The sequence below is a fragment of the Tachypleus tridentatus genome, chromosome 13 (genome assembly GCF_004210375.1).
Source record: "Tachypleus tridentatus isolate NWPU-2018 chromosome 13, ASM421037v1, whole genome shotgun sequence".
Classification (NCBI taxonomy): Eukaryota; Metazoa; Arthropoda; class Merostomata; order Xiphosura; family Limulidae; genus Tachypleus; species Tachypleus tridentatus.
In genome coordinates this window covers 257,802,421-257,818,113 of record NC_134837.1, presented here as the reverse complement: position 1 = coordinate 257,818,113, position 15,693 = coordinate 257,802,421, and the positions used below count along the sequence as shown (strand labels likewise).

The 15,693-nt window shown below is 29.5% G+C and overlaps 1 protein-coding gene across 3 annotated transcripts in view; it reads left to right on the top strand.

Moving 5' to 3' along the window:
* Positions 1–15,693, top strand: part of LOC143238700 (DNA-dependent protein kinase catalytic subunit-like) — a 191,160-nt gene that overhangs the window by 97,701 nt on the left and 77,766 nt on the right. For all 3 annotated transcript variants that reach the window (XR_013020719.1, XM_076479155.1, XM_076479154.1), the window contains exons 44-50: positions 3,731–3,909; positions 8,715–8,883; positions 9,313–9,378; positions 9,879–10,046; positions 11,491–11,556; positions 12,519–12,653; positions 13,816–13,932. Coding sequence is in view for 2 of the 3 variants with exons in the window: in XM_076479155.1 (XP_076335270.1) it covers positions 3,731–3,909; positions 8,715–8,883; positions 9,313–9,378; positions 9,879–10,046; positions 11,491–11,556; positions 12,519–12,653; positions 13,816–13,932 (900 nt within the window). In the remaining variant the exon portion in view is untranslated. The remainder of the gene's footprint in view (positions 1–3,730; positions 3,910–8,714; positions 8,884–9,312; positions 9,379–9,878; positions 10,047–11,490; positions 11,557–12,518; positions 12,654–13,815; positions 13,933–15,693) is intronic.

Below are 15,693 nucleotides of genomic sequence, written 5' to 3'. Positions count from 1 at the left end.
CTGTAACTTGTTGTTCAAACTTTAATATTATATATGAGTTAATTTATGTAAATAAGTTTGGAACCAAACTGTAACTTGTTGTTCAAACTTCAATATTATATATGAGTTAATTTATGTAAATATGTTTGGAATCAAACTGTAGCTTGTTGTTCAAACTTTAATATTATATATGAGTTAATTTATGTAAATAAGTTTGGAACCAAACTGTAACTTGTTGTTCAAACTTTAATATTATATATGAGTTAATTTATGTAAATATGTTTGGAATCAAGCTGTAGCTTGTTGTTCAAACTTTAATATTATATATGAGTTAATTTATGTAAATACGTTTGGAATCAAACTGTAGCTTGTTGTTCAAACTTCAATATTATATATGAGTTAATTTATGTAAATATGTTTGGAATCAAGCTGTAGCTTGTTGTTCAAACTTTAATATTATATATGAGTTAATTTATGTAAATACGTTTGGAATCAAACTGTAGCTTGTTGTTCAAACTTTAATATTATATATGAGTTAATTTATGTAAATACGTTTGGAATCAAGCTGTAGCTTGTTGTTCAAACTTTAATATTATATATGAGTTAATTTATGTAAATACGTTTGGAATCAAACTGTAGCTTGTTGTTCAAACTTCAATATTATATATGAGTTAATTTATGTAAATACGTTTGGAATCAAGCTGTAGCTTGTTGTTCAAACTTCAATATTATATATGAGTTAATTTATGTAAATACGTTTGGAATCAAGCTGTAGCTTGTTGTTCAAACTTTAATATTATATATGAGTTAATTTATGTAAATATGTTTGGAATCAAGCTGTAGCTTGTTGTTCAAACTTCAATATTATATATGAGTTAATTTATGTAAATACGTTTGGAATCAAGCTGTAGCTTGTTGTTCAAACTTTAATATTATATATGAGTTAATTTATGTAAATACGTTGGAATCAAACTGTAGCTTGTTGTTCAAACTTCAATATTATATATGAGTTAATTTATGTAAATACGTTTGGAATCAAGCTGTAGCTTGTTGTTCAAACTTTAATATTATATATGAGTTAATTTATGTAAATACGTTTGGAATCAAGCTGTAGCTTGTTGTTCAAACTTCAATATTATATATGAGTTAATTTATGTAAATACGTTTGGAATCAAGCTGTAGCTTGTTGTTCAAACTTCAATATTATATATGAGTTAATTTATGTAAATACGTTTGGAATCAAGCTGTAGCTTGTTGTTCAAACTTTAATATTATATATGAGTTAATTTATGTAAATATGTTTGGAATCAAACTGTAGCTTGTTGTTCAAACTTTAATATTATATATGAGTTAATTTATGTAAATATGTTTGGAATCAAGCTGTAGCTTGTTGTTCAAACTTTAATATTATATATGAGTTAATTTATGTAAATACGTTTGGAATCAAGCTGTAGCTTGTTGTTCAAACTTTAATATTATATATGAGTTAATTTCTTAATTTAAAAGTAAATATTAAAAGAACACATCTAAACATAAATTTTAGTGAGTCATGTGGTATGTTGAATGTAGCACTGGTTAAAATTAGATGTTTATGATGTCAAAATACTCAGCCTATAATTTCAAACAAATTAGGAACTCAAATTAACAGTATTAACAAACTAGAATATAAAATAAGAGCCTCATATTTTTTATTTTGCTGTGATATGGCTTATGAACAGAGTGGTTTTCTGAGCATTTTAATCTGTGAAAAGACTAGGACATTCTTTTGATCCAAGTTTCAAGGAGGTAGGTTGTGTCTGTAGTCTCCTCAAAGTTTCATATTTTTTAAGATCTAAATACATCTTAGTTACTAAGCTTAATAAATTATAGTGGAATTCTGTGGTATCAGTGTAGTAATTTATGATTTTTTTGGTTATTCATCTATATATATGAAACCTAAGAAAAAGTTTGATATCCTCCACATGCAAAATTTTAAAAGGCTTAGCAACCTTTGTCCAGCTGCAATGAAGTGCAAAAACTGTAGTGGGAAGAGATAATTCTTTGCTTTACCTTTTGATTTATTGTTCTATATTTTAAGAAAAATAAGTTTAATAATTTATTTTTAAATAGTAATAATCTATATGCATATATATAATAATTGAAATGTGACTGCATATTACAAAATACTAGTCTACTAAAACATAACCAAGGCAGGAAAGACTAAGGTTCAGTTTTATAATACTGGATAAGTAATATGAGTTCATGTGTCTTTCATCAGTGCATGCTATGTGGTGTTAGTTAGGCATGACTGGAAGGTGAATATAATAACAAATAATATATATTTGTAAATATATAGTGTTGTAAGACTTAAGCTACTTAGATGAAACATTTGTTTTAGTGTTATAATATGTAATCATTTTATCATGTAAAAAGTGTAATTTATATTTATCTCCTAATTTTTTATGATGTTTAGGAGATAAAGTAACAGACCCCACCTAGTTAGAGGATAGAAAATAAAATGTAGTGTCTTGCTGAAAATAAACATTTGAAATATATTTAGGTGGTTTTAGAGGTTATGCAAATAATATTTGTGATTTTTGGGACAAAGAATAGTCTTTTTCAATCATAACATAAAATCAGTTTGCACTTAGCCTAGTAACGAAACAGATTGTTTTCACAAACAAATCTCCAGTAAAAATATTTCATTAAAAATCTGATTTTTTATAAACAAAATGATTGTGTTCTTTACTAAAAGTTTGCCAGAATTTGTGCAGATACACATGGTGTATCTAAAATAATAGTACAAATACTTATTGTGTACAAATGTGTACACAAACTTGTGTATATTATACCAAGCCTGTAGTAAAGGGGTTAATACAGTTAGTACAAGGCTCTGTTATGAAATATCCATTTCTGTGAAATGTAGAGCATATGTGGTGAGTGCATCAGGTATTTGTTGGAAAATAACAGTATCCATTTTATGTTTTCTAGCAATAGATAATGTCATAATATCAAGAACAAAAATTAAAGCAAAGGATTTACTCGTTTAATATGAAAGAGAGGTAGTGCTCAGAATAAATACAGAAAATAACTTTGTTTTTAAGGCTATTTAAAGAAATATACCAATTTTCTTCACCATGGTGTATAATTATCTGAAACTGACATAGTACTGTCATTTTTATTTTGCAAATTAGCATCACATATATTTTGTAGATGAGTATATAGTTTAATCACAAGAACCAAAACATTCCATTATGTATTCATACCTAAAATTAAATTACTTGAGAGAGTTTGTTTGATTTTGAATTTTGCACATAGCTACTCGAGTGCTTTCTGTGCTAGCCATCCGTAGTTTAGGGGTGTAAAACTAGGGGAAAGGCAGCTAGTCATCACCACCCACCACCAACTCTTGGGCTACTCTTTTACCAACGAATAGTGGGATTGACCATCACATTATAAATGCCCCCATGGCTGAAAGGGCGAGCATGTTTGGTGCGACCGGAATTCAAACCTGTGACCCTCAGATTAGAAATCGAAAGCCTTAATCCACTTGGCCATGCCAGGCCCTACTTGAGAGTGATGTCATAAATAAGTACAAAACATAAAGATTTACGCTTAGACTGTGAAATTTTAAATAAAATTATCATAAGCATTCAATTCATTCACTTGAATTTTTGAGTTTGAAATTTGGTGAAATTTCAAAAAATTTTAAAAATTGTAATTTTTTATGCATACTTTTAAATTTTATAAGTGTTTTTTTTTCCTTTTATAGGGTTCTGAGGAACGGATAAAGGCTCAACTTTTAATTAAAATTGGGGCCTTTCAGCTAACAGAAGTGTTGTTCTCCTGTCTCCCTAAAGAAGTTACTTCCTCTAAAGAATCCTTAATCAACAAAGCATTCTGTGACGGCAACGTCGACACGGGGAAAGAATTGACAACAGAACTCACTCGGTGAGCTAATAATTGTCCTTGGTAATTTGTATGTAGAATATTATTAATAGCAGCTATGAAGTTAGTGAAGTTAATTTTGAATTTATTAGGCTCATTATATTTTGGTAGTAATGTAGTATAAAATATGAATACAACTTATGATCACATAACACTAGGTACTTTATCTTGTACATTAAAAAAAGTGTTTAATACATAAGAACTAAAAATGAAAATATTTAATCTTGTTAAAAATAAAGTAAGAAGTATTGAGAACTTACTCAGGTGATAGGTAGTCCAGTATTTACATTATTTTGTAGTGTTGATATGTAAATGTAGCTGGAAAAACTGCTCTTACACATTTGCAGTTGTGTGGTAGCCATACTAGTTTTTAAATTATGCAAATTCTGAAGTATTTTCTGCATTAGAACTTTGGGGACAATTAGCTGAATCACAAATTACAACACACCATTGTGTACTTTATAAACAAGAGCATAGTCAGATTTGGCTGTTTCAGATTTAAAAAAAAAATATTTCTGAATATTTCAAGTTCACTGAACCTTGAGCTGCAAAATGTTTTAACTCAGCTGTAAGAAAAAGTTTAAACTAGGACTAGACAGTGGTCAGGGCTAGAATTGACTAAAAGCAAAAAGAGTAAGAGGCAGAGAAGTATAGCATGGGAAGTAAGTATAGAAGTAGTTAAAAAGAGTGGCTTAATATCACTACTGTAATGATAGAAGTATGAGAAGTAAACTACAACTTTAAAGCTTTAGTAAGAATGGAGGGTTTTGATGTAATGGGAATAACTGAAACATGATTAAACATGGATGATTTTAATGACAGAAAATATAGAGTTACATGTTATTTAACATGGATAGAGTATTGAAGAGAAGGAAGAAATGGCTTTATATGTAAAAGGTAAGTTATATCCTGTCCAGGGTGAAGATATCACAGATAAAAGCTAGAAGATTGGGTTTCTATTTGTGGATATAAAGAGAAAAGGCTTTTATTGGGAATTTGTTACAGACCACTTAATGATACTGATGAAATTAGAGAGGAATTTTACAATGATAATAAGATTTAAGCTTTTAATGATGTTACAATTATGAGTGATTGTAATTTCATGCATATAGACTGGGAAAGCTAGAGTCAAACCAAGAGGGAGAAAGGCTGGTATGGGTATTAACACTTTTACTGATAAGGAGAAAACAAAGTTTCGATCTTCCTAGGTCATCTTCAGGTTAAGATGACCTAGGAAGGTCAAAACATTGTTCTCTCTTTATCAGTAAAAGTGTTAATACCCATACCAGCTGTACTGAGATACATTTTTAATTCAAATGGGTTCTTGTCATCAAGAAGAGGGAGAAAGATTGTTAGAAAATGTTCAGGATGAGTTTCTTCACCAATTAGTCAAAGAACCTACCAGAAACAATGCTATCTCTATTACTTTTGATGTTTTACTGTACATGAAGATAAGGAATAATGATATTTTGGTTACAAAATTCAAGAAACATATATTGAAGGGATGCAACATGAACAAGCTGTTGTGAATTGGACAACGGAGTTATTTGGAGACATCAGATGTGGAATATTTTTAAACATTCAAGGTAAACATATTCCTTAGAGAAAGAAAATGTTAGCTACAAGTAAAAAGACAGGTTGGCTCACAAGAAGTTTGAAAGATGCATTAAAGAAACACATCAGAAAGTTAAGAAATTTAAATTGATGGGTATGACAGAAGATTATAGAATATCAAGAAAGATGGTGAAATTAGGGCATAAAAAAGGATGTGTGAGACAAACTTGATTAATGATGTAAGAATTAACAGTAAGGATTTGTTTAAATACATGAAGGGTAAACAAAGTGTTAGGATGGGGGTAGAACCCTTGACATACGATAAAGCCTAGTATCTGGTCATTATGAGATGGCTGGGTTATTAAATTTAAGCAATATTCCACATCCTGAACAGTTTATAAATGGAAATGAGATCAAACAGATGATTGCATTAATTCTGAGCTGGTTAAAAAAAAATTGGGAAGTTTTAAAAAATTATAGGGTTTCTGAGCTATATAACATTCCCCCAAGGTTTGTGAAGGTTAAAAATGGATATGTAAGCCATTTGAGACTATTTGTTGTCAGTCCATGAATAGTGGGCAAACACCAGCTGATGTGACTTCTCTTTTCAAGGTAGGTGATGAATATTGTCCCAGTAATTATAGACCCCATTAGACTTGCATCACTTGTAGGAATAGTTTAGGAAAGTCTTTTAACTCATTCCACACAGGATCGGTCAATTAGAACAACCACTTGACTTTTTTTCTATACTCATTTAAAATCTTTATAGATTTGATACTAATATTTAATACTTATATACTTTAATAAGTATCTTCATGATACTTGGCAGTAATTCAGTAAACATTATAAGTCTTTCATATACAAAAAAAATCAGATTTTGTAATGAATTATGTTTAATAAACTAAAAAATGATTTGCTGTTGAATATATTCAGTATTTGTTTTGAATAGTCCATATGTAAAGCGATTTTCATGTTAAGATTAAAAATACTTTACAAAAATAAAATTTGAGATTTTTAAGATGAAGAAATCTCTTAAAACCTAAATGCATTTAAAATGCTTCTTTTCAATAAAACTTTATATTTTATCTGCTGTTTTCTTTATCCTAACTCTATACAAGGTTGGTACATTTGACCAAACTAAATCTAATATTACCCTTCTTCATTATGTATAATTACTTCAAATGTAGTGTGAAACTGTATTAGTTTATCCTAAGTAGCTTTAAATTCTTAACAGTAGAGTGAGGGAATGTGCAGCTCACATTACACTATCAAATTATGTTACACACAAGCAACTCTGAGCTGCTTGCATGAATGCCATATAAAATATTTTTATTATATAATTACTCTTATTTATTTTACCTAATCTAACCTTAACTTATACAAAAGAGGTTTCTATTATTACATATTAGTTACTTTTATAACAATAAATTAATAATAAACATAAAAAACAAGAACTGAAGTACTTACTATCAGTCATCTGTGACAGTTAACCCAAATGTTTTTAAACTAATGGTAATTGTGCATTAAATAATTTTTATTTAATTAGATAATGCAACAAAGAATGTAGACTAAAAAGATGAAAAATGTAGACAGTTTCCTTTAACAATCATAGTTTCTCTGGCTTTCTAACTACATTGCATTAAAAGTACATCCAAATTAGCTGTTGTGATTCCTGTGAGAACCAACCTTAAATTAAAAGTGAAATTAACTATTCTGTGTTCAGAACACAATGTTATATGATACATCATTTGATAGGTAAAAGTCTTGACTTTCTATTGCATGTAGATGATGTACAATTAAGCATAAGAGAGAGCTATTAACAAATGCCAAATGAGAGGATGTGATATGCTGGTGTGGAAAGAAGGGCCTAATTTGCTGTTTGATAGCTCTGTAACTAAGCAAACTTGAAGAGTATAAAAATTATGGTTTATCTGAGCAAAATTGATTTTATAGTGAGTAATTTATGTTTAATTTCATAGTTTCTGTAGGGAGAATAAAATAGAGACAAGAAAATGTGCTACACTCAGGGAAATTCAGGATTTTTTAAAATATTGCCGTATGAAGTAAAGAACTTAAACCTTGTGTATTATTAAAATATGGATTATTAGCTAAGCCTTTATGTTATATTTATTGATATAATATAAACAAAAAGTAATTGAATAAAATTTGAAATGTAAAACATTAAAATATTGTGTCTTGTGCAGTTAAGGATACCTAGGTTGAGAGGGTTAAAATATATTTTGAAAAGTCACATAATAAAGGATAGTCAACATGGCTTCACTTAGAGAAAATTTTGCCTTACAAATCTTTCGACATTTTTTAAAAAGGTTACTGGTTATGTAGGTGAGAGTAAGGATGTATATTTGGGACACAAATATAAATTTTGACAGGGTAGAAATCATCTTAGCTAAGACAGTTTTATTTTTCTTACAGTATGGTTAGCCTTTAGAGTGGGTTGCCTTCAGATGTTGTAAAAGCAGTAAATTTAAGTGTGTTTAAGAGAAAGCTTGATAAGTGTTGGGTTTAAGATTTTTTTTGTTTATTTATTTTTAATTATTTTAGTTTAGAGGATGGAACAAATGATATGATACATCATTTGATAGGTAAAAAACGGTGGGAGTAACTATGACTCTCTTAAGTAGGCCAAATGCCTCGTCATCTAATTAGTGATGCGCATGAATGGATTAACGACATTCCCACTGTCCCTATCTACTATCTAGTGAAACCACAGCCAATGGAATGGACTAATGTTAAGTTGATATGTTATATCTATTTTGAGAGTGGCTAAAATGCATTAAGAAGGTCACTCAGGCATCATGGAAGTATAGGAGTGTTTTGAGGGATTTATGAATCTAAATTTGACAGTGTTTTTTGTGTTTCTAGTCTTCTCTTAGGATCCCAGGGGTGCCATATTTGAAAAATTTGTTCATACTTCCATTTACAAGCTAGTGGAACCAAACATGACAAATATGGTCAGGCACTATGTGCAAGTGTCCTAATGTGGTTTGTTTTCGAGTTTTAGCTCTCCTTGGGATAACTATAGAAGTAATTGGGGATAACAGAGGAACTTGGTCAGTATCTTGAGGTCTCTGTGAATCATGAGAGGGAAGCTTTCAAACTCTACACTGATACATCACTATTTTTATGTCAATACTATTTATTCATGTGTTAGTTTATTGTAATGTTTCTAGAAAACATATTTTATGCTGTGTAAATATATTGATCTGCAAAGTAAAGAAAAATATTTTCTTAAGACAAAGTCATACAACAAAAAAAGAAGATTTGAGAGGTGAGACTACTCTTTATGACGTACGGAGACGACTCAGTTGTGCTGCTTACAATGTTTTAATTGCTGTGATATCTTGTACCCAGTCCGATCCAAAGTTTTATAATGTTTTTCTGTTTCAAGAAAATTCAGCTAAGGTGAGAAATTATTATTTTTTTAAATTAATAGTTGATCTAATATCTAAAAAGTTCACAGGGTCTTAACAGTAAGTCTGAATGCTCATAACACAAAACATTGGGTTTCAGTACCTGTTATTTCACAGTACAGATAGCTAATAGTAAAGCTATGTGCTTAACTAAAAACAGTAAATAATATTTTTTAACAAAAGTAATTTTATGTTGCAAGAAAATCCAGCTAATATAAGAGATTGTATTATTAACTTATAAAAGATAACTGGTGATTCAAATTGTAATAAATCTCTAACCTGATGTTAAGCACCAGTAAAGTTTATACAAGTAAACAAATTATTTTATTGTAAGGTTACTAGAAAGATTTGTTTTTATTTTGTATGTATGTATATGTATGGATGTATATATCTGAAATAATTATTATATGTATTTAAATAGAGAGAGTTTATATGGGAGAACATTGTAGATCTCAAGAAGGAATATTTTTTTCCAGTTGAATTAGAGGTTAGTATAAGTTTTATTTGAACTGTTTTATATAGACATTACTACAGTTTTTTTTTCAAAGTTAAGCTAAATACATAATAAATATTTTGTTTTTAAGTTATTTTTCTTTCTATTCCTTGTTTTTGTGAAATGGAAAGCTCTAAGTTTTGTTTCTGGGGAGGTTGTAGTGTACTCCCTAACAAAGGTTCTAAGGATGATAATTCTGTTGCATTTCATATGGCTTTTTCACTTTTTTAGGGGGTGGTAGTAGCCACCCTCACTCAGTATGAACCAATTTTTAGATTTCATTTCCTACATTTTCATTTGATTTATATTCTATTCACACAAAATAATGTGTATCTTGGCTTTGTAGTTGTGATGAGTGGATAATAAATATATGTTGATGTGTTACATATTTTAGGAGCTAGTTGTTAAACTGTTATTGTTCATTCCATTTTAGTTTGAAGCATTAGCTTGTTAAATATTTTAACAGTTTTAACTTATGGGATTAATTCTTACAGGCACCCATGGAGAGGAAAAAAACATTTTTAACAATTCGTGAAGAAAATAAAGAAAGCAGTGGCATTGAAAGTAATTATAGATCAGTGCAGTATCTTGCATCTCAGTATCTGGCAGACAGTAGCTTAAGTGAAGATGTCAGCAGATTTGATTTCTCTACAAGTGAAAAGGTAAGAACAGAAATCTCAGTGGAAATAATGAAAACGTTTTTCCTTATTGGTTTACCAAGTATAATAGTTCATCAACCTTTGTTTGGTGAAATATTTAACAGTTTTTAAGTTTGAATTCATGTAGATGAAGAAATACTTTAACTAAAATGTACTTAAATTTTACGTTACGAATGGCTAATAACACTATATACCAATGATGTTGGAACTACTTTCTTTGTCATTGATAGTGCTCAGTTCAATGGCCATGATTATGTTCTTTGTTCCCATTGTAGCAAATATTAGCTTTAGTCAAGATTGGTCAAAGTTAAATTATAAATCTTGATAAATTTTCTGCACACTGTACTTGTGTTTTATATGGATCCACTGTACATGGATATTGACTCTCAAAACCATGTTTTAGCAGACCAGAAGTAAAAAAAATTATTATTGTAGGAAGGCTTGATAGGTGTGTGTGTGTGTGTGTGTGGTCATTTGGCAACCATTATAATGCCAGTTTATTAAACCTTTTTTGTCTTCTCTCTTTTGTGCATTTATATTTTGATTTTGAGGCATTGTTGGTAGCTTTTCAACTTTTGCCTTGTGAACTTTTTTCATTTTAACATCCTTCTCTATCGTCTTGCTTATAATATCAGAATATATGCCAAATTTCATTATGGTGACGACTATTGGGTTTCAGGATTTTTGGTTGTAATTATCACCTTCAATTTTTGATAAGTGACATTTCCCTTGATTAAATTAGGGCATAATTTCAGAGTCTGTTGCCATCCTGTAATTATTCTTCCGTAGAGCACATTGAAGATATCCTGCTGTTAAATTTTGTCCTCTGTGTCTCTACATTATTTAATAGTCTTGCTGTCTGGATGTTTTTGTTTATAAAACATTTTGCACTGACAGATGGCAAGAAATATGTTGTGGATAAAATAATTTGGTGTTAAGTGCATCACCTATGGTGTTGTAGTTCACACCTGCAGTCAGGCAAATCTGTGTTAGTATACACAAATCATTTAAGTGTGATGTAGTGTAGAATGACTGATCTGGGTATTAACAGTTTTATTGACAAGCAGAGAACAAGCTAGCAAGGTCAAAACGCTGTTACCTGCTTATCAATAAAACTGTTAATACCCATATCAGTCATTCTGAGTTACATTTTTATTTCAAGTGAGTGTTTTGTCATCCAGAATTTGAGTGTGAGTATTGTGTTGAGGGAGCTAGAGTATTTCTTTTCACCAACTGACGTAAAATTGCTGAAAAAGTGAAATATTTTTTATATGTTTTCCAACAGAAGGTGAAGTTTAGAGTACAATTAATTATCTTTAAAACAAAATCTCTGGTTTTATTTTCATGAAATATTTGGGAAGTAACTTAATGCACTTTGTTTTTAAAAAGAATGACCAGGGCGTCAATCATGTAAAAATTTATATTTATAAAAAAAACATTTTTTCAGATGTTTTCCACAACAGTAGGAGAAAATATTGCCAGAAAGAGAAGTTACTCATCAAACCCAGAACAAGTATTTATTATTTTCAATTATTATAAAACTATATATATATATATATATATATCATGCTGAATTAAGTTAACTTTATCTGAATGTTAAAACTAAATTTCTGGTAATTATCAGTTTAAAACACCTGTGTTAAATACTTTTATATTTAACATCTCACTTAGATGTTAATAAGTGGTTTAAGAGTATTATTCATAAATGTTTTATGTGTTTTAGTTGCAGTTCATGGAATGACTTATCAGAACTGTTAATTTTTGGATAATTATCTATCTTTATCAAAATAATTAAAAAAAACATAATTGTGAATAAGTCTGTGTATAAATATAAACATAATACTTTTTATCTGTAAGTGACTATTCTAATATCAAATAGTTGTTTATATTACCCTGAGGAAACTGCAAAAACAAAACATTGCTTTGAAAAAAACATCCTAAATATTTGGAGTGTAATGGTCACTTTTCTGAACACTTTTACCAAAATAAATGTTTAAAAGCTAGATCTCACTGCAATTTTTAATTTATTGTTAATGCAGAAGTATATCAAAAGCTCTACAATTTAGTTTATTTTAAGACAGAGAGAGGTTGGGCAAGACTGTTCACTGTTTTGGAAAGTAGATAAATGAGTGATGAACTGAAGTGTAAAGTGTAAAAGTTGGGGATTTGGGGGAATTTGTAGCAGCTCACCATGAAAACATCAAAGCTTATTTATAGATTAGCTTTCATTGTGATTGTTCCAGGTGGGACTGGCGTCTAGTGAAGGAAAATGAGGAATAGGGTGAGAAAAGAAACTTTTTAAAACATAAAATTTAAAAACAAAATAGTTTGGAAACTAAAACGGGCTACAAGTAACACCAAGATAGAAAGTGATGTGGAAATGTTTTCTTATTTAGTTATTCTAAACTCGTTTTTAGAAAATTGGTATTTTTAAAACAAATGTATAAAAATTGTTTTTTTTTTTTTTTTTTCCAGGAAAGCCAAGTCATTGTGAAGGATGACTATATAGAACTGGAGAACGATGATCTAAACAGTCATGAATGTATGGCTTCTCTGTCAACACTTCTTCAAACTATGCAACAGAAAGGAATCCTGGCTTCTGCTGATCAGGTATAAAACATGCTTTCCAGGTGACTAGAAACTTGTAGTTAGAAATTAAATATTTGTCACAATGAATTTTGGTATAAAAATAGATGTTGCTATAGTAGAAATACCCAGACACATTCTTTTATTTCTGCGATTATTAAGCCTAGTTTAATAATGATCTGTAATATGGTTCATATGAGATGATTTTTCTTTGCTGAAAAGTGTTAATGCAACCTTAATTTTTCCACTGAACAAAAAGGTATAAAAGTTAAACTATTATGAAATGACTTTTTAGTTCATTTTAATAGTGGTTGTTTTTTTAAAGTGCTAATAATAAGTAGAGATGCATCATAAACTAGGTTTAATTGCTTAATGAATTACTCAAAAACGTTTCTTTACCTTATCCCTACTTTGGTGTACAAACCATGAAATGCTCATCAACCTTTTTCAACAATATGTTGAGCAGGAAGCGTGTAATAGAATTTGCTATCTTGATATATAAAACAGAGCTGTTTGATATTATAAAGTGTTTTGGGAAACAAGCTGAAATTGAAGAAATCTGATATGTGAACTTGGGACCCCTACTCCCCAAAAATCAAATTTAAAGGGACAAACAGTCAGTTGAATGGTTCAGATGTGATGGCTATTTTGATTTACTGTCAGGAGTGAGAGCTTGGCAGAGTAATGAAGTCAGTAGGAAAATGTCTGAAGTTGATGTGAAATAAAAGTTATATTTAATATTGCACATTGCATAAATATTTTTGCATGAGATGTATGGTTCATATGCTACAGCTCCAAATATTGGAAAAGGAGGCCCATGCCCCTCATTTATTCCTGTTACATTTTAAACCTGGCTTTGTCAGTTCTTGTATTTAATTTATAGTAATTTAGTATGTGTTGTGTGTGTTCTATAAAATGTGAAGTCTACATATTTTTCCAGTTTCATTCCTAGACAGCAAGTTATATTGGCTCCATTACATTATTAGGACTTGTAAACAACAGTGTATCGTCAAAGATTCTGTCATTAGTCTGAGTATCTTGTTTAGAGACTTAAATATAGTTGGTGCAGACGCTATAATAATGTTTACATTGGAACAAAAATTTTGCCACATTCTTCTGTTTTTATTGCTGTTCCATCTAAATTTTCAATGTTAGCTTATGTATTTTGCTTTATATTTCTTCCTAGAAAAGTATCACTGCTGTTCCCAAGTTTCTGGAAGGTTTATACAATAAGCTAAATAACCCTGAAGTGCACAAAAACATAAAGCTCTTCCTGGCTCGACTTATTATAAATAATGCACAGGTCAGTTTACGCTCATTAATGTAGGAGAATACAAGTGATAGTTACCAATGGTTGGTGTTGAATAGCAAAGGCTAATAATCAGTGGTACCTAACAGTAAATGTAACTAGTTCTTTTGGCCTTAAAGTTATGCATCTTCCAACCAAAAGTTTTTGTAATTTATGAAAATTAATATTAATTTTTATATTGGAAATATCTTAAAAATCGACTAGAAATATAAGAATGTAAGAACTGCTTTTTTTACTTTATCATGATTTATAAATAAAGAGAAGTTACTGGCATCTTTTGGTGAATGAGAAAATTTACCAAGTTTTATGTAACTTTATAAAATGTTAATTTGCTTTCAGTTTATGTCTAAAATAAAACATCTGTTATACTGCATGAATGGCTCTTTATTTGTGACCAATTGATTTAACAATTTAAACTTATAAGTTGTATTTTTTCAGTGCAGCACTATAATAAATAATGTTTAAAAAATCCTTTTTGTAATGGTAACCCAGTAGCAGTAAATTAGCAAACAGTGATTTTTATTATAAAGATACTGTTGAAATGCTTTGTGTTTTTTTATTTATTAAATACGTATAATAAAAAACATTCAACATATAGTTTCTTATGTAATTGAATGCAGTGCCCGAGAATGAGTGCATTTGGCTAGGACTTATAAGTGATAGCTTTGATGTAATAGGCTGTTTATGTTAAAAAATAATCAATATTTTAAAATGTTTCCTTTTCAATAAGTTATTAAATTATAAAATTACTTAGGATGAGGAAATTAAAACTTTCTTTGTGTGTAGGTTTTAGTAGAGTGTGCAGATTATGGCTATTATAAAATTTGTGCATACACACTTATATAGGAAGAATGTTTAGATAGTCTTATTTATTGCTGTTTGTGATATATATTTAATAGTCAGTTATATTTATATGTATAATATTTTATGAAGCTGTAGATTTTTTTATGATGATTGAAAAAGATTGTTGTTAAACCATATTTTTATGTTCAAGTTTACACTTGTTCTTTCAGTTTATTTATGGTGTTTATAATATGTTCAGAGAGCAGTCTTAAATCTGACTTACATTTTTTTATTTTTAGAAGTAAAGTAAATGGTTACAATAATGGTTGAAAACAAACCAAGATTAATTAAATTACTTCTTCAAATGTAGGTTTACCACTTAATAAACTGATCACTGACTTCATTATATTTGTAACTTTCATGTGAAGAAATTTTAAAAACACCATACATTGATCTACTTTTTAAAATGAGTAAATCAAGTTAGTTTTGGTAATGACAAAAGATTAGCTCAGCACCTTCTGTGCTGCAGAATAGTGTGTTAGTTTTGCAGAGTAGAGAATCAGTTTTACAGAGTACAGGGTTAGCTTTACAGAGTAGTGTGTTAGCTTTACACAATAGAGGGTTAGCTTTACAGAGTAGTGTTCGAGTTTTACAGAGTAGGCTTAGCTTTACAGAATAGAGAGTTAGTTATAAAGAGTAGTGCATGCTTTACAGAGTAGAGGGTTAGTTTTGCAGAGTAGTGTGTTAGTTTTGCAGAGTAGTGTGTTAGTTTTGCAGAGTAGTGTGTTAGCTTTGCAGAGTAGTGTGTTAGCTTTACAGAGCAGTTTGAGGTATCTTTTCAGATTATGTTTGTTTTCCAACATGTTTTCCCCAATTATTAAACTTTTGGCTTAAAAGACATTATTTTATTGATACAACAAGCTGTTAAAGAACAAATATATTTCAAACCCTATTACTTCTTATATTTTACAT